The sequence below is a fragment of the Musca domestica genome, unplaced genomic scaffold (assembly GCF_030504385.1).
Source record: "Musca domestica strain aabys unplaced genomic scaffold, Musca_domestica.polishedcontigs.V.1.1 7, whole genome shotgun sequence".
NCBI classification, from domain to species: domain Eukaryota; kingdom Metazoa; phylum Arthropoda; class Insecta; order Diptera; family Muscidae; genus Musca; species Musca domestica.
This window is the reverse complement of record NW_026712383.1, coordinates 3,939,308-3,959,654: the sequence shown is the minus strand read 5'-3', so window position 1 is coordinate 3,959,654 and position 20,347 is coordinate 3,939,308. Positions and strand designations below refer to the sequence as shown.

General features: G+C 33.3%; 2 protein-coding genes across 4 annotated transcripts; one reads left to right on the top strand and one right to left on the bottom strand.

Moving 5' to 3' along the window:
• Positions 1-1,098: 1,098 nt before the first annotated feature.
• LOC101888852 (protein PFC0760c) lies at positions 1,099-15,565 on the bottom strand. Of its 3 annotated transcripts, XM_011297463.3 has the most exons (13): positions 14,758-15,564; positions 10,985-11,818; positions 7,732-7,923; positions 7,522-7,665; positions 7,236-7,445; positions 4,887-5,063; positions 4,691-4,825; positions 4,203-4,623; positions 3,475-4,142; positions 2,754-2,999; positions 2,423-2,518; positions 2,064-2,306; positions 1,099-2,006 (listed from the first exon to the last, which is right to left on the bottom strand). In XM_011297463.3, exons 1-13 carry the CDS (start codon positions 15,244-15,246, stop codon positions 1,155-1,157), a joined length of 4,707 nt encoding a protein of 1,568 aa, XP_011295765.2. In that variant the 5' UTR covers positions 15,247-15,564; the 3' UTR covers positions 1,099-1,154. The 3 variants fall into 3 exon arrangements, with proteins under 3 accessions (XP_011295765.2, XP_019895072.1, XP_011295764.2); XM_020039513.2 differs by having other exon boundaries at positions 3,475-4,623; positions 14,758-15,565; XM_011297462.3 differs by lacking the exon at positions 10,985-11,818 and having other exon boundaries at positions 3,475-4,623; positions 14,758-15,563.
• Positions 15,566-19,027: 3,462 nt separating this feature from the next.
• LOC101888677 (uncharacterized) lies at positions 19,028-19,955 on the top strand. Its single transcript, XM_005191189.4, has one exon. The coding sequence runs from the start codon at positions 19,049-19,051 to the stop codon at positions 19,658-19,660; it is 612 nt and encodes a 203-aa protein (XP_005191246.2). The 5' UTR covers positions 19,028-19,048; the 3' UTR covers positions 19,661-19,955.
• The last annotated feature ends 392 nt before the right edge of the window (positions 19,956-20,347 follow it).

Below are 20,347 nucleotides of genomic sequence, written 5' to 3'. Positions count from 1 at the left end.
TTAGAAAAAAATTGTAATCAGCTATTAGCTCTACCTTACCTTTTTATTGTATCATGGGAGGAGGGTATAAATATACGATGGAAATTAATGTTAAGAATCATAAAAATACCGATATGATAGATCGACATATATTGTTATAGGTTAATATAATGCAAGGGCTTAATCCACAAAATAAATGTAATTTCCTTTAGTACTTTTTTCAAAAAACACGTTTTTATCTCATAAGACCTCTATTTTATTGATGCTACACAATAACTAAATAAATACATCACAGAATGTATTTAAATCGACTTACGCGAATTCATAGTATGTCGTTCTTTTCCCTCGCTTCATGTTGAACAACTCTCATGTAATATTGCCAATAACCGTATACAAAATTTTTAAAAAAAATTGGACGGAATTGATTTTGTCTCAACGACAACACAAATTGTCATTAAGTAAAAGATATACTTAATAAAAATTGATTCAAAAGTATTTGCTTTAAAAATCCGCATGTTAAATGACCACAATCTACGTTCTTTTCTCTTCTCTTTCAATGTACCATACCGTTCAAGTTTAGTGTATTACTATTTTATACAATGAAAATCAATATCGCCTCATATTGGTGTTGTTATTGGATTTAAAGCAGATTTAAGAAAGTAAAACGTTCTTAAGCACATGTCAAAGATATAGTTCTCTAAGATTATATGGTAACTCGTCCGGCTTTTGTTTTTAGATCCGAAGAATCCGAAATAAATTTACTACCAAATATCAACTTTTTAAACCGCGACAACACTATTCCTTAAATGTATTTCTGTTTGTGTCTTCGCACTTCATGTAGAAATATTTTTAGCACATAGATTCGAAGACACTGACATGCTCTCTAAATGTATTTAAGGAAATGTGTCTTTTTATTTGCGCATATATTTTGCTGACTTCTTGTCGTTCAAATTCGATAATGGGCCGCGATAGCGTATGGTATTTATTTTAAGAGAAATATTTTAATGCAAACTTTCCATTGCCTTCTCCATCAAATATTGTCATGCCCCAAATAAACAGTTTTTTTTATAAACTCAACAAAACTAAAACATTTATTCAATTATTTTATAAAAAAAAACAAACAAAACTAATATTCTTTGGTTTGTACATTCTGCATACAAATATATATATACATTTTAGTGTTCGGAAGATCCTTTGTCACCCAACAAATATTTTAAAAATATTTTCAGGTCATCTGGGTTATTATACAATTGAAATTGTATGGGTGAATATCCAAATGCTATCAAGTGATGATTAATAAATGCACGCTCAGCGGCAATTTTATGAAGTATAGTGAAATGAGGACTCAGTCCTTGTGACGTGCTTGCAACGTCAGCATCTAATGTTGAGGTGTTACTGTCAGAATCCAAGTTAGAGCTTATTACACTATGATTGCTATGGGTGTATTGTGCGGAACCAGCACTTTCCAAGCTTTTTGTTCTAGGCGTACTATGTTTTACAGGTGGTATTAAATTCCGATGCAAACGCTTCACCTTTACACGTGGTTGAAGACAACGAATCATATACGTTTGAGGCTTTTTTATATCAATTTTTGTTTTCCAATCCCATTTTAACCTGATGGGTTGTGGCACATCTGCTTCAATATTAGTTCCTTCGGTTCGGGATTCTGCTGCTGCAGAACTGTTTTCTAATTTAAATGGCTTCGGAAATTCTTCATCATTTCGAGTTTGCCTTGATTTAGAATTAACATTAACGGGCGGTGGTCTGCGAACTCCAACATTATTTCCTGACGTTTTGGTTTTGCCTGACACACTCACAGATTGTTTCTGCGCCTTGGAATTCTTTTTATTGTTGTCATTTGTCCCGCGATTTGCATTTGATGTTTTCAAAAACTTTGGCTTTGATTTCTGCTGCATCTTATTTGCTCTATCACTTTTGCGTTCATGTCTTTTTTCGGCGTTTGTTTCAATTCTTCTTCTTTTCGGTGGTTTTTTTAAATAAACTGAATCGCTAGACGAATCCTTTTTCTAGGAAAATGAAATTTGTGAAATTTCGGGCTATAATTATAAGTAAGTTTTGTTTACCTTTTTCTTGATTTTGGCTTTCAAACTTGTGTTCGAGGTGCAATTGCCTTCAGAAGTGTCGATTTCAATTTGATGCAATAGGTCATCTTCCTGATAACTCATTGTTGAATTATCTACTGTGGTGGATTCGGACTCGCAGGAACCATCATCCATATAATGATCATCATCTAAATTGATCGAGGCATCATCTTTAATATCGGCCACGGGTACGCTTTGCAATTCAATATATTTGCATTTATCATCCTAAAATTAGAAATTTGCTACAGTTAAAAATATGACAATATGCTACGTATATGAGGGTTCACCCACAAAATCAATTTAAATAATTAATTTTATTTTCTTATTTAATATAAACTTACTAAATGTTCCTCTGTTTTGATATCGTCTGATTCCTTTAATATTCCCAAGTCTAATACTTCCTTTTCAGCTTTTACGTCTTCAAATGGGATCAGATTCTATTTAGAAAAAAAAGTAAATAATATTATTACGAAAGAAAAAAATTTGATGGAGTCGTCGGCAAACTTTTCTAGCAAAATAAGAGTTGAGGTCGCAGTATGTGCCTTTATGCCGAGTAGAATTGTAGATTCCATAAGTGCTTAACAATTACACATTATGTATGTGTTTTGGACTTCGGTGGTCTACAGATCTACCCGAAATCCTCGGACTGTTAGCATTTTATTTTCAAATTACCTTAGGGTCTTCATCAATTTTAGTAGGACTTGCACGAAGATCTATTAAATTGTCCTTCTCATGTTTAATTTCAACTTCTTGATGACTGTTTTTCTCGTCTTGGATGCATTGAAACGGATGAATGGATACCACAGATGTTATTTTCAAGTTGAAAGGGTTGTTATTCAAATCTGGACACACATTTGGTGTTGACTGTATGCTTGTAGATTCCTCGTCAACGGTTTCAGTAGTGATGTTGTCCGATATCTTTGAAAAGAAATGAGACATTGAAATTAATTTAAGAATACATTTTAAACATATTAGACCCTGAAGTTAAAAATGTCGATTGTACTTGGTTGAAAAATGAATTAATTCTTACGACAATGTGTTGGTTTTTAAGCAATGACATTTTCTATCCGATATTTCTTTGGGAATTTCCAAATTCCTCAAGATTAAAATTGTTAATCAATAATCTTTCTTTGTCATGATTTCAACCGTTTAGAATGGAAAGCCTCTTTATTATCTCATCAAATACGGAGAATAGCCTTGGGTCCAAAGATATTCTGTGTCGGCATTGATATTGCTATTAGGATGTGGTAATAAAGTCTCTATATGGTATCAAGATTGAAAAAATACTACTAAACACACATAGGCATCAATTTTTAATTATTGTTATTTATGTTTTCAAAATCGACACTTTTAGTTGTATAGTTAATTTAAGAATGTAAATACAAATATTTACCAATAAATTATCAGCATCCCTTTCTGACTTTATCACCGAATCTAGGAGGCTAATTGTATTTTGGACCTTGCATTCGAATGTTTTATTTATGTCATTTGTTACGTCGGCAAAATCATTTTCGAAACCAGTAGAAACTTTCGTTTCAATGCGATTATTTTCGTTTAAATCAGTAAGCATTTCGCCGCTAACATCTGTGCCATTTCCAATATCGAGCAAACCTCTCAATTTTTTTAAATTTTGCGAGCTTTGTAAGTCTTTTTGGATAACATTGTCATTACTGGATAACATTGTCATTGACGATATGCACTTTGTCAATGAAGACGATGACTTGAATTCTACATCATCTTTCTTAGATGGTGACGCGGCTCCATTGGATTCACATTTCTGGTCTTCGCTGGATAAGTCTTTGTGTGGTTCTTTATCAAATGTGTCATACAATTCATCTTTCTTAGATGGTGACACGGGTCCTTTTGATTCGTATTTTTGGCCTTCTTTCGTTATTGTTAAGTCTTTGTGTGGTTCCTTATCAAATGCGTCTTCCAATATATCATACAATTCATCTTTCTTAGATGGTGACACCGGTCCTTTTGATTCACATTTCTGGTCTTTGCTGGTTATTGGTAAGTCTTTGTGTGGTTCCTTATCAAATGCGTCTTCCAATATATCATCTAATTCATCAATGATATTTAGAATTTGTTTATTGGCATCGTTTTCGTTTATACTATTACCTTTAGACTCATCTGTACATTTTAGAGCACAGCTCTGTGAATAAATGTCAATGTCCTCTTCGGAACGTTTTAAAATTGACCTTTCTAAAGGACTTATTTCGCCACTGGTACTCTTAGTACAATCGGAAGGTAAATCCTTATTTTCCATTACAGTTTTATTTATAGATTTTGGCATTAGTTCATTAGATAGTGGCATCTCCTGTGGAAGTTCATTGCCTTCTACGATATCATTTACTTTAGAACGGAAAGCCGATTTTTCACCAGTCGCTAAATTGTCGTCTTTTTTCTTTATTGATTGGTTATACTTCATTTTTAATACCGTATTATTTTGTAAAGACTGATTGTACTGTATGTTCACTGGTTGATGTGGTTCTTCCATATTATCACATCTAAATGTAATTTCCATGTTTGGTTTTCCCTCCTTAAAACAAACAAACATTTCAATTACCGGGGCAGGCAGTAAAATTAGCTCTAAAATTTATACTTACTTTATGGGATATTTTGCGTGGAACCATATCTAAAGACATAACTCTTTTTCTTGCCCTATACAATTTTTGAGGAAATGCATTTTTCGTATTTGTTTTTGATTGTAGATCATTTTTTTCATTATTTTTATCTGCTTCCTGAAACGGTTATGGTGGAGAATAATTATTTTATTTGTGTAATTATTGTATTCATACTAACCATTTGTGATCTGGTAATTGTTGGCGAAGTTGACGTTTTCAGTGGGGTTTTGAGTTCTTTTGTCACCTCGAATTTCATTTTTGATAATTTTTGGTTATTTAAAGTTTCTTTGTTAATTCGCCATTTTACATTATTTTCTTCAGATGTTTCTTTAATATTGTTGTTGCAATTTGCAGGCTAAAATAAATTCGGAAAGAATAGAGGAGTTAATAAGTTAATGTCACCGTATATATTCATAAAACTACTATTTTGCTTATTACTCTTTGGAATAGATAAGTAATACTACAGAAACTTTTTATTACCTACAAATATTATCTTATTTATTTAAAACTACAGTCGATCCATGTACACGTTTCTGAATTCTATATGTCAGTCTTAATTGGTCAAAGATGTAAGAGAGGACGGGTCTTTTGATGGTATCTAAGTATTGAATGAAAATTTTATGGACGATCAACAAATTTCAACCCTTCAAGACTCCTGGTCCTGATGACATTAAACCGGCAATGTTGCAAAATGCATCTGACTCGGTGTTGGCTATAAAGAGATTTTTAAGGCTTGTCTTATGTTGTGCTTCGTACCCATTTCCTATATTCCCAAAGATGGGAAACCTAGTCACACATTACCCAAGGACTACAGACTGATAAGCCTCTCTTCCTGTCTAATGAGGAGTTTAGAAAAGTAACTGTACCTGGAAATTCGTTCAGATTTATATGTAAATATAATAAACACATCGCAGGATACCTATGTCAGGGGTCGGTCAGTAGACGCACGCAGACCAATTATCGCTAACAGTGCTAGACCTCGATACAATCTTTAAACTCTACTGCTAAACTTCCAGACACTGGATATTTTAGCTCAATTCCAGCACAATGAGTGCGCTCCGGGAAGCTGGAGAATGTCTTCACGTTGTGATCATGCACAAGGTAATAGGATTACTGACTACCACCTTCTTCGACTTCATTTACATTGATATTAATATAGCCGATAGGGATGCATGGGCTAATAGAGAACTTCCTCTGAACGGTCTGACCGTATATGCACACGGCACCAAGCTACTTCATTTAAATGGATATTAATAATATATCTGATAGAGACGGTCTCAATTGTTATTAAATCGAGAGCCACTCTGGACTGGAAGAAAGCGCTCCTTGAAACACTCGAACTCATTTAGCTTTGTTGGGTTCCAGGACATATCAATATAGTACGGAATGAAGTAACTGATGGATTAGATCAAGGCGGATCCCAGTCGGTTGCTATACCGATTGAAGAGATTGTTAAACCACCAACAACATATTACTCAGATGTTTCTCTCATTGAAAAAGCTGGAAGACGATGAGACTTGAATACCGGTTGCAGGACCCTCTAACCAGTAATCTCGAAGAGAATAACTCCCTTCTAGGACATACTGACATCAAGATGGGAGAAGACTGTTCCTAACTACTGTATACTATGTGAGGATGAAGAAGAGATAGAGAGGATTGAACATCTATTTTACCAACACGGGATATAGGTTATTTGGCTGGTGGGAGTGAGAAACTCTAACATTCTTCTTAGACATAGATCCCATCATCAATTACAAGTTTACCAAAGGCTTTCCCTGGCAAGGTAAAGCACTCTCCTAACTACACTTCGCTCTATAAATATTTTCTTCTCCTTTTCGCTTCTAAATTTCTATCTACAATATTTTTCCTTTTTTCCTAGGACCAAAGGTCTCCGAATTCGTGTAGCTGCGCATCCTTAAACCAACCAACCACCAACTAAGGATTGAATCTGAGCCGCTCTATAGTGCATTCCAGAACGCAATATTGCAATACGGAAAGCTTTGGAAAAATTATTGGGGTTCTAAGCAGGGTGATTACGACCTACGGAGACACAGTCAGACTGTTTTTGGATTGGGTAGAAGTTTAGAGGAGGCGTAGTTGCCTATGTAAAGCTGCTAATCTACATGGCGACCTTTACTTTTTTTGTTTCCATCCTGAAACAGAAATTTAAAAATGCAGAGTGAAAAGGAGAAAAGATGGAACATAATTATATAAATAGTAGATGAATCCTACAGAAATATAGCATGGATTTCTACCCTTTCGGAGGCATAATAAGAATGGGTGATGTACGAATTCTACTCTAAAGCTTTGTACAGTTCTAATTAAGTTAGCCGAATGCTCTGCTCATTTTCGAGTGCAAATAAATACAAATTGTTTAACTATTCAATAACCAAAAGACCACCTTTGAATAAAAATCTTTAAATTTCTTCCAAAATCCTCTCTGAATATTTCCGAGTTTCTTTGTTTGACTCACTCCACCTCAATGTTTTCTTTGATTATACATTTGTTAGTCAATATTTATACTTACTTTAAAAAGTCGCAATTGAGACAGCAAATTTATTGGAGTGACATCTTCAACTAAATAAACTTTACCATGCACGGATAAATCTAAAACATTTTCCTCAGAATTTGAATTATTGTTAGTTTTCGCGTTCTTATTATTATTGTTTGCAAGTTCATCATTTTTCTTATTATCTGTAGTTGTTTTAAATGATGCAATATAAGTTCCTGGTAATTTCTGTAAAAAAATATTATTAGTTTAATTATAATTTCACATGCAATAGCAAAATTTAAATAAATGCACATACACTTACCTTATGGATCTGCTGGGTTTTTTCCGTTTGATGGCGAATCTGATTTGATTTTTTGTATGTTATCAATGAGACCTCACCAACTTTGGACAAATCTAAAATTCCATCTCCATCACTGACCGCACTATGGAGTTCTTCTTCAAGATTCTTAAAAATAAAGAGAAATTGTTTTGGTAAAGATTAAACATTTCAGTTTTATGTTACAACACTTACATCATTGCCATGTGCATTTTCGTCATGGCTTCGGTTTTCAGTTGATGCGAATCTGTTGGTAGATAAATCTAAAATGTTTCCTTGGTTTTGATCTAATCTGATGCGATTTATTGATTTATTATATGAGAGAAATTTATTATCATCGGAAAAATTTGAATGTATCAATTGGTCGCGATCATCGTATGGGATATCCTTAAAAATAAAACATTTATTTTAAGTGAATAAATTACGGAATATCGTAATATAGAGTAATATATAAGGATTGAAAACTGTTTCCTAGGGTACTAGACTTTTCTGACAAATGTTGATATATTAAGCACTTTAAAATTTTCTATATATTCCCTTGGATCAAAACAAATTGAGTGATACCCATAAAATAAGAGGCACAAATAAAAATTGCTTTGCATGGTGTATGTTATATAGTATTTAAATTAAGCAATGTAATTTTTGGAGGGATAAATAGTCGTCTAAAAAGATCAAGGTGGACAAATTTGTTAAGTTTAAAAATATAGAAAAACTACCATTCGCTAAAAAAATCATTTCCGTGATCTAAAGCTATAGAAGCACCTCAATAAAAATAAGTTAGTGCTTGTTAATTTTTTCGACTTTGAAAACAACATATTCCGGAAGGCATATATTCTATTAGTTATAACACCACTCATCACAAATCGTTCTGATGCTGTATAATGGATGCATGGAGTTAGTGGATACACTTCGAGAACATTTTCGATTTATCCCTGTTGTGAGACTATAGCGGGAGGTTTTGTTTTTACCTCATGCTGCGGGGCACTGCGCTATATCCATAAAGTATGTATCGTATTCGTCAATGTCATAGTCTGCGTCGTAGCTTTTGTATAATATCATAGTTTTTCCAACAGTAACCTCAATTCTAAGCCATTCGTCCGACAGCTGTTAAAATTATTCCAGTGACAGCTCATTATATTGTTTACAAGCGTACAAAAGAATTTTGGTTAGAATTTTTCAGATAAAAAGTTATTCGTGATGAAATTCAAGCGGATAGTGTGATTTCTTTATATTTGGCTGGAAAACCACTAGTGGCTATCGTTAGAGCACTGCAGCATTTTAATGTGAATAAATCTTTTGTGTCTCGTACCGTCGTTCGTTACCGTGATACTGGTAGCTTAGCCCGACGTCAAGGAAGTGGACGGAAGAAAACAGCACCATCAGCAAAAAGTAAAAAAGCGACTTGATCGAAAACCGCGTCGCAGTGGCCGGAAAATGGCTAGTGGGCCGAACATATCGCAATATTCCATTCAGCAAATATTGAAAAATGAGCTCGGGTTAAAGCTATTGAAATTCCAAAAAGTGCAAGAACTTACACCGCAACAGAAAGAAAATAGACTCAAAAGAGCTAAAGAGTTGCTTCGCTTGGCCGAAAGTGGTGAACTGCCGAATTTGGGTTTCTCCGATGAGAAAACATTCGTTGTCCAACAGTTTGTAAACAAACAAAATGATCGTGTTTACTTGCCAAAGAGACCAGCTGAAAATGTGCACCTTCGGTTAGCCACCAAAACTCAAGCGCCGACCATGGTGATGGTGTGGGCCGCTATAACAGCGATGGTCGCTCTCCGCTCGTACTAATCGACCGTGGCATCAGAAAAATGCTGAATATTATCGCGAAAATATTCTGCAGGGTGTATTAAAGCCTTGGGCACGCAAAGATTTTGACAGCAGACCTTGGACATCACAGCCGGACTTAGCACCATCGCACTCAGCACGCGCCACTCAAGAATGGTTACAAAATGAGGTTCCTCACTTCATTTCCAGCGCACAATGGCCACCAAAATCTCCGGATACCAATCCGTTGAACTATTGTGTCGGGAGTATTTTGGAAACCAAGGTTGGCACTAAAAAATACCGAAATGTCGATCAACTCAAGCAAGCGCTTCGGCGGGAATTGGCCAAAATACCGCAGAGGAACATTCGGGCAGCGTGTGACGGTTTCATTGGCCGTTTGAAGGCCATAATTCGTCCCAAAGGTGACTAATTCGAACAAATCTAAACTTATTCTAAAATTTGATGCTACTTCCGACATTTTCTTTCTTTCATTCAATAGAACTAAAAAAAAATGTAAAAATTTGACTTTGTTGACGTTTCTTTTCTTCATGTATGTACTATAATTGTACAAAAAGTAATGAATGGTACTATATTTGGTATTGGGTGAAAGGATAGGGCTGAAACCCTCAAATTATAATAATTTAATTTAATATAAATGATAAATTTTGAAGTCTCTTTGGTGTGTTAATTTGCTTTCTATTTTCCTTGCATAGCTGATTCATATAAATTGTTATATTTATTATTATTATTTTTTTTAATGTTTAATTAAAATATGATTTTTAAGATAAAGAATATTATAAATAATGTTTGTGTAGTCATGTATAGAATTTTTGGGACCGTCTCTGGCCCTTTGGGCCGAAAAGGAAAAACTTGTTTAATATTTAAAACCCGGAAAGTCTAAAAATTTATAAAGATGTATGAAATTTTGATGAAAGAAAGTTTTTTATTTGAACAAATTGTGTATTTAAAAAATAAAATTAAAAATAAAAAAATAGTAAGACAGGAAAGTCTATATATATGTCGGCATTTTATGAAGGACTATTTATGGGGACAAAAGGTACAAAAATCTGAATCTATGCACGAAATCCATAATATCTCCAATTGAAGTAATTGTCATATATATAAATAAACAAAGAGTTTAGAAGATTTCAGATAGAAAAAACTACAATTTCAACAATATACGTTTACAAAAAAAAACCGAGCGTCTGGCATTCATGGAATAGTAATAAATTGCACTCGTGTTACAATGTTTTATTTTTGGGGCCTCTTTATGTATGTCGAAAGAAAATGAAAGCAAAAGAAATATACCAATTCAATCTATATTTTCAAATTTAGGATTTTTATTTATTTAAACAAACACTTCAAAAACCCTCATATACATATCTTTTTTCTTTTGACATTCATTTAAAGACCATAATTTTTTGTTATAAAACAATTAAACCGTGCAAAATCTATTTAAGTTATTATTAAATATATTTTTGAGCAATTGTTAGTTGGCACTTTTTTACTTTGCATATTGTATTAAAATAAGTCGATTATGTGAATGATTTACTGTTTTGAATGGTGATATATAAAGATATATGTTTTAGCGTTTTAGATTTACGGTGGAACCATCAGGAATTTGTGTTCCATCGTTGTTACGATCTTTTCTTACTAGCTTAGATGTTTCACTTACTAAGTGAGCATCATCCTCATAATCCTGACATAATGCCTTTTTTAAGCTGCAGTTCAATGATGTGGTTGGAGAAATTGGTTTTTGTTCTAGTTCAATTACGGTGTAACCATCATCAATTTGTATTTCATCGGTGTTAGCATCTGGATCATTACTATCTTTTCTTATTGTTTGAGATGTTTTAATAACTAAATGAGCCTCATCCTTATATTCCTGACCAATATTCCTCTGCAAGTTGCAGTTCAATGATGATGTTGGTTGATCTACAATGTTTATGGTGTGATAAATTGTTTTATCAAAATTTGTTTTAGTCTCGTCTAACTGTTTCAAATTGATCAATGTAAAACCATTGTCAATTTGTATATGACTGTTGACAACTGACAATAAGTCCTCGTGTTTTCCAAAAGTTTTAGGTCTATTTCTCCACTGTGACTTTGTAATATTTTCAGGGACTATGCCAATATCGCTGGCATCATTATCACTATTCAAACAAATATTAACAGAACTGAATTTAGTCGCATTCCTCTTTTTGGAAATGGGCGAAGAATTCTCTTTATTGTCCCCGAAATTGGTCAGATCAATTAAGATATCATCATCGTCATCAATATATATTGATTTGTTGCAAGTGTTTATTGTTTTCACAGAACCAATGGAGCTATTAGCTTTGTTATGGTCATTACATGTGTTAGTTGTTGTCAAGGATTCATCGTATACAAATATCTTAACTTCATCGTTGGTCTCAATTTCTCTAAGCATTGAGACGTTGGAGTCGGTATCATTCCACGGTGACGGTTTGTACACTGGTATTTTATGAGATTTGGAACTCTTTTTCCGTACCTAGTAATTACATAAATATTGTAAAATCACGTATTAAATATTTTGATATTCATAATGATTCTTCAATCTGGATGGATATAAATAATTATGTATGGCAATTAGAGATAACGGTATTATATACATCTTGATCGAGGACTGAGAACGTACTCTACCAAACTAACTTAAAAAACTAAAAAAAGCAGATAAGTTAGATCGGTTCGTTTAAACATAAAAAACCTTAAATGGGAACCGAAAATTATTAATTTCCACAGACTGACGAATATGGACATAGAATTTTGTTCATTTTGTACTAGTTAATCTATTGAATACTTGTTGCAATTTAGTAAGATAAGTAGATACTGAAGACAAGGCACGGTCGACGAGAAGGTTTTTGTTGTAACAGACAAAACCAACTTATATGGTTATGCTATTTCGTTCATGTAAAACGAAAGCATAACAAGTGTAGAAAGATGAAAATGTTTATAAGTGCGGTTTTTTGATTTAGAAGTTTTTCCAAAGAATTCTAGTTTTATGTAATTCTTTGGTTCCTCTTCTATTGAGCTTACGATCTCGTCACGTGGGTAAAAAAAGTTTTTTTGTCATAGAAGCTATTTTTAAAATTACTTCTGGGGAGAATATCCCAGACATAAAACAAGATAACTGATGAGGATTGCTGGCTCTTTCCGAAACCTAGGTATTCCCTGCCTTACCCCCTATTAAACATTACCATCGTTCTCCACTAATAAAAAAACGTTGTTTTTATAAAAACAATAATAATGGGATTAAACCTGACAATGGTCAACAACAAATGGTATCCCAAACAAACAAGCCAACAATGTTCTAAAGCGATCTTATTTAAAAAAAATGACGCAAAAGACTCAGCACCATTCTGTAACTTTCATAAAAAACAAAGGCGTAACTCACAATATTTAAAAGTTAACAATTAGTTGTCCAATCAAATAGACATTTGAAAGTGCAAAAATTAACACTAAGGTGAAATTTGATACGGAGCAAAAAAATAAAAACCAGTAATGAGAGTTCAAAATCCTGTGCGTATTTAGTAGAGCTCCCGTAACAAAACATTTTATATTGGGAATTTATGTATGTATAACATTGCTATAGTGCATGATATGACTTCGATAAGGAATATATTAAAAAATATTTATTTCAGCAATAGATATACCGAACCGAGTTTCACCAAATGGTAAAATTCAGTTGAATATAAAAAAATCGATTCAAGTTGGGCTGATATTATATATATGGGGAGCAATATACGTAAAATCGGCTGAAGATGTATACCGAAAAGCTACATTTTCGAGCAGTATCTGATGCCCTGTTTCAAATATCATTGTTTTGGAGTGCATATTACGCATGTGAGGGAATTTAACACCAATTCGGATGAAACATATATATAGGAGCTATAGCTATATCTAAACCCATTTTAACCCAAATTTGAAGCACTTGCTTTTAGGCCGAAATTCGTCGGAAGAGTCAAATTTCGGCCCATTTTGGCTGATATTAGCCATTATTTGCACAATAAACCTGAAAACGGATTAAGAATATATATGGGAGCTATATCCAAATCTGAACCGACAAAATTCAAAGGTATTTACGAGCTCTATAAGATATCTGGTACCAAATATCATTGAATGTCGAATGGATATTACAAATGTGAAATACTTAAACACCAAATCGGAAGAAACATATATATGGTAGCTATAGCTATATGTGAACCGATTTTCACCAACTTTGTCTCTTCCAGACTGAATTCGGTCGGATGTGCCAAAATTCAGGTCATTTAGACTGATATTATCCATTTGGTGTACGATTAACCCGAAATCGGTTGAAGATATATATGGAAGCTATATCCAAATCTGAACCGATCTTGATACAACATAGCAGAGGTATTTCTGGGCTGTATCTGATATCTGATACCAAACATCATCAATATAATGTGGGGAACTTTAACACCAAATCAGATGAAAACTATATAAGGGAGTTATAGCTATATCTAAAAACCGATTTTCTCCAAAATTGGTGTACTTGCTTCTAGACTGAATTCGTCGAATGTACCAAAATTCAGGACTTTTGAACGGATATTGGCCATTTGGTGCACAATTAACCCGTCCTTTGGCCAAACTGATGTTGTTTGGGAAATTTCATCTCAATCGGATAATAAATTTATCTAGGGTATAAAAAGTGATTAAATATGAATCCTAAAAACCTAAATAGACTCTTCAAGGACAAGAAAAAGATGAAAGCGCGTGTAACAATATGATAAACGGACACAATAATTTATTCGAAGGCAATGCAAAATTAATGAGTTCTTGACTGAATTTAACAGTAATATAACATAAGATGTTTGAAATATCGTCGAATACAATTAAAAACGTATATAAATAAAATGTCTAATTATAGTCCATTGAAATATCTCTGTTAAGACTGGGAACTGAAGCCAATGCCATTAAATTGTTAGTTTGAATGTCTCTTAACTGCAGAGACCAATAACTCAGTCATAAATCGAATATAATTTTTCATTTAAAATACTTTCTTTACCTCCCAATTTTCGGTATTTTTGCCACATTTAGCCAGATTTTGCAACGAAAAGGCTTACAAATTGGTACCCATTTCGAATTTAACCTACAGTGACAGAACATCTTTTATACAGGTCTCAAATTACCTATAACCCCATACAGCGGTATTATTTATTATATATATTATTCTTTTTTAATGGAATGGTTTCAAATTTAGAACTCGTATTGGATAATAAATCAAGTAGCAGAACATGGCTAGTAAAGGTCTCTGTTTTGGAAAAGAACCCTCTATTCGATTTGTATTTTAAAGACTAATACTGCAGTTTTCTGAAGATTTCACTGGCACTTTTAAAACGGAACAGATTCGAATATTGAATAGTTTTATTTATAAAGGTTTTCTTTATCAAATGGCTTTTTGTTACTTACATTGTTCCGCATTCTTTTAAAGTCGTTATCAAATGCTGCAAATTCTGTTCCCATTGAATTCCTCTCAAGAGATTTGTTTTTGCCGTGAAGTTTCTTCCCATTACCGATATCTTTCGCAATTTTCTTTTGGCTTGCGGGTATATTATTATCAAATGTTTTGAATGTGGGAGGAGATTCTTCGGTAACTGTTTGATCTTGGTCATGTTTCAAAACTTGTGACCTCGTGGTTTCAATGTTATCCAAAACTATACTAGAAATCTCGCATTGTTCGCTTTGTTTTCTCGATGCTTCCAAACGTTTTTCTTCTTCGTCCCTTATGCCTTCATCCAAAAGTTCGCGTTTGACCACTATGCTGCAATCGTTTTCTGGCATTTTGAACAAATTTATATTTCTCACCTTACTTTGAGGAGAAGTTTCAGTGGAAGAAGTCGCTGTAGCTTTGAAGCTAAATGAGTCGCTGCTGCCCTTTGATGAATGAGAGGATTCCATTCCGTTATTGTTTTACGCGTTGTTTGGTGTTTTTTATAGTATTCACACTACTCCAATAGCAAATGCATTTCTTGGAAATAACTGTTTTTTACAACACAATTTTTATGCATCTCTATATAGTAATATAAAAACATACACATCAATTAATATTTTCCAAGAATATAACTTTAATACTGTTGCATGTTTATACGAAATTGTTCATATTTTAAGACACAGTCAATTTGAGAATTAAAAAATAAAGATTTTATTTTCCAATTTATAACAGTACAACTTTGAATTGGTTGAATTGGGTTTTTTGTTGGTGCCAAAAGAAAAAAAGGAAAATAGTGTTGGTAAACTTTCAAAAGAGATGGTGAGATTTGTCAGGGTTGCCGAAATAATTACAGCCTTAGATGCAAATTCTGAATTGTTTGCACTAAAATCCCTACTTAATACTTGACGTACGGCTTCAACGTTTTTATTTATTTATTGAATCCATTCTTTAACAGCGTTACCTAAAATTTGACGTACGAATCACACAATTTAAACACATGTTTAAACATGGCAGAAGAATACAGGTAGATGCATTGTTATGTCAAAAAAAAAGCAAGTTATAAAGCAGTAAGTTCGGCCGGGCCGAACTTTTAATACCCTCCACCATTTGCAACGAATTTGGAAATTTTCCAAAAATATAATCCTTAAAAAATTCTGTTAAAATTATAAAAATACCGAATATAGCCGTTATATTGGGGTCTATTGGGGTCATTGTTTGTCATAAGCAATTACGATATTCAAATTCGAAACTGGACCCGCACCGACAATTTTCTGTCACAGACTGTAGTTCCCATAACGAACTTCAAATACCAAATTTTAAACAATTCCGGTTAATAATGTCGCTAAAATCATCAAAATACCGAACATAGCGAGGTGCCGTTATATGGGGGCTATACGAAGACGTGGACCTGCACAGACAATTTTCTGTCTTAAGGTGTAGTATCCATTTGGAACTTCAAATACCAGATTTGAAACAATTCCCGTGAATAATGTCGCTAAAATCATCAAAATACCGAATATAGGGAGGTACCGTTATATTGGGGCTATGCGAAGACGTGGACCTGCAAAGACAATTTTCTGTCTTAGGGTGTAGTATCCATTTGGAACTTCAAATACCAGATTTGAAACAATTCCCGTGAATAATGTCGCTAAAATCATCAAAATACCGAATATAGGGAGGTACCGTTATATTGGGGCTATACGAAGACGTGGACCTGCAAAGACAATTTTCTGTCTTAGGGTGTAGTATCCATTTGGAACTTCAAATACCAGATTTGAAACAATTCCCGTGAATAATGTCGCTAAAATCATCAAAATACCGAATATAGGGAGGTACCGTTATATTGGGGCTATACGAAGACGTGGACCTGCAAAGACAATTTTCTGTCTTAGGGTGTAGTATCCATTTGGAACTTCAAATACCAAATTTGAAACAATTCCGGTGAATAACGTCGCTAAAATCATCAAAATACCGAATATAGGGGGGTTACCGTTATATGGGAGCTATATGAAAACGTGGACCTACATGGCCCATTTACGAACTTAACCTGCCTACTGGAAAAATAAACATGTGTGCAAAATTTTAGCCATCTATCTCAATTTATTCGAAAGATAGCGTGATTACAACAGACAGACAGACGGACAGACAGACAGACGGACAGACAGACAGACAGACGGACATCGCTAAATCGACTTAGAATTTTCCGCTGATCAAGAATATATATTCTTTGTTGGGTCTGACATGAGTATTTCGAGGAGTTACAAACGGAATGACAAAGTTAATATACCCTCCATAGTATGGTGGAGGGTATAAAAATTAAATGTTTTTTTAAATATAATTAGATTTTTATATGTTTTCTTATACTACGTCAATCGGAGGCTATTATAATTCGCGTTTTCAACAATTCTTACAAATTTAAATAATTTTTCATTCAACATTTTCAATTCCAAAATTGGTTTGACAGTTCATTGTCCCAGCAGCGGTGTCGACGCGTCTACCTATATTCTTCCAACATGGCATTTAAATGATAGTTACCAAAATACGTCGGGCGTACGAATTTTCAAAGTTAAACATTTGGTCTGTTCCAGAACTGATAGAATGTAAAAGTCTTTACTACGATAACCGATTTTCCCTTTAAGATATCGAAGAAAATTGTAAAACTAGTAGATTCCTTCAGGTTCTGAAACAGAACAATTCTCAACATTGACATTTTTTGAATTTTTTTGTGTGTTGAATAATTACAAATAATACAAAAAAAAGTATACCTATAATTGGAAAATATCACTATGAATTTAAAAATGTATCAATCCTGGTAGTTTCTAAGATATGGACAAAGCGTATCTGGGTAATACGGACATAAAAACAGTTTACCATAGCGGTGAAGTCTTATACTCTACGTCGAATTTTAGGTAATGCTGTAACACTAAAGACTTCTAGGCCAATAATAGTATTAACAATAAATATATAATACTCCCAAGTAGGATTTAATTACTATTCAATATAGAATAAAATGTTTGGTATTCTGTTCAAAGACATCTTTCACCCAAATCGAATTCGTTTTTAATTTGTTTAAAAATCTGGGAGTCAATCATTGTTGTATGAAAATGTGAAATGAAAACTTTTACAGAGGAAAGAAGTGTCAAATGAAAAATATTATAAAAGAAATATTTTTCATGTCATATTTTCATAGAACAAGAATCCAGCCCCTGGAAAAAATTCGTCTATTTCTGAAAAGTTCAGTTTCCATAACCATTATTTTCTGAATTATTTGTTTTAGCTCAATAGAAATTGTGTTGCTATGGCAACATATAAACATACAATTTCGCCATCATTCTGTAAAAAACGGCCAATTTCTCTTCGAAAGATAGGGGTCTCCCTATTATTAAATGTTAAAAATGTAAAATTGTGTAATTAAAAAACGTTGGATTTGACCATGGTAAAATTAAAAAGATAAAATCATTTCAAATAAACATCTTCGCATTTTCTGAATCAACGCTTGGGAACACAGATATATCAAAATTTTTGAAATGTTTTTTTTTTTTTTTTTTTTTCAAAATATGTCGATTTTTATAAGTTTTCTCATACGACACCAATCCGAGTTTTTTATGATATGCATTTTTCACTAATTTTTACAAATTTGAATAATTTTTCTTTCAAAAATTATAATTTCAAAAATAGGTTGGCAATTCATTGTCGCATAAGCTGTGCGACAAATCGATAAATCAAGAAGTTTCATTTGATTTGCAAAATGTATAATTTTCCCTGCAAAAGATTTAATTTCCGTTGCAAAATGTTTCATTTCAATAGCAAAATGTTTCCTTTAATTTGAAAATGCCATATTTATATTACGCTTACCCAAATACATCGGGCGTAAAAAATGTCAACATTTACAATTGAACAGTTTCCTTTTTTTTTGTTAAAAACACAAATAAATGATACGAAAAATATGAATATTTGTAATAACAAAATATTGCACATGGTACAACAGGTGATTGCTTGCAAGTTTTTGCGAGAATTCTGTCGGCTTACTTTGGATAGTTTTGTTGCAAAGGAAAACAACTGCATTCATCTCCCAGAAATAATATATTAGACTATTTCTGCAAGAAAATTAAACACACAGACGTATTCTTACAAACTAGTTGGTGAACGAACACGCCGTATATAAATAAAACAATTAATTAACCTTTTCAGAGTTGCCTTAATTGAAAAAAGATTGACTTATTAGCTGTCGATAATAGTGTTTTCAAATAAACCTATATTTTATTGTGAATGGACAATATTGTAGATAAGACAATTGTAAACAATTTATATTTACATCAAAATATGAGTAAAGTTATAGAAATTATTGATTCTGATGAAGATGCCGCGCCGACTAGGACATCTTTGAATGCAGCCAACGAAACTTCTCCAGGACAATCAAGAAGGCGCCCTCGAAAGAGTGTCCTGCATGCAATTGATGATGCTGAAGTGCAATTCGAAACAATTGCCGTGGAAGATGAAGAAAAGACAAATCCACAAGAAGACATTAGTTTATTGAAGAGTAGCAGCTCAGGAAGACCACTGTCACGATTGACTCCAAAAACAACACCAAAAATACTTGCCCCCAAACCACCGTCAAGCGCGGATGCAGCTCATGCTACTTTCGAGGAATATTTAACTAGGCCCGATGTCAAGGAATGCATGACATCCATAGCCCTGGAACGAGTTCGCGTTAACTATTTACTTACCCTATTTGGCATGCCGGAAATAAACTTCTCGCTTTACACCCAGCCAGATATTTTAAAGTTTCAATTTGAAGAACGACTGAAACAACAAAAAATGATGCAAAATGTCGGAAGCCGTGTGCGAAATCCGGCGAAACCAGATTCTGTGCCAACTTAAGACAGTACAATTTAGAACAATTCTTTGTGTAGTTCTAGTAGTTTGAAACTTAAACTAAAAAGATTCTTGAATATTTAAAATATAATATAACGGTGACTGAAAAGCTGAGAAAAATTTTTTTTACTTCTGGCAATGGAGAACATGTATTCCTAGCCTCAATAGAACACTAAAAAGATAATTTTTTGAAATTCTTTACGAACAAAAATTTTCAATTTCAGTTAAATTCATTACTGATTATAAAAGAAATTGGAATAAAAATACACCACATTAAATCTATTGGTATCATCTGCTCAGACACCATAAGCGTTTTAATTAGCGCAAAACTCTGGGACGATTTGCATATGACCCTGTGTGGTAAGCACTCTTAAGCCTCAATAGAACACTAAAAAGATAATTTTTTGAAATTCTTTACGAACAAAAATGTTCAATTTCAGTTAAATTCATTACTGATTATAAAAGACATTGCAACAAAAATACACCACATTATATGTATTGGTATCATCTGCTCAGACCCCATAAGCTTTTTAATTAGCGCAAAACTCTGGGACGATTTGCATATGACCCTGTGTGGTAAGCACTCTTAACTTTTCAAAGGATCGGCATAGGTGACTAAACTATGGCTCAGATTACGTATTTTCGATTCGTTTATGTCGGTTTCGTCGAATTTTCAAATCACATTAATTTGCA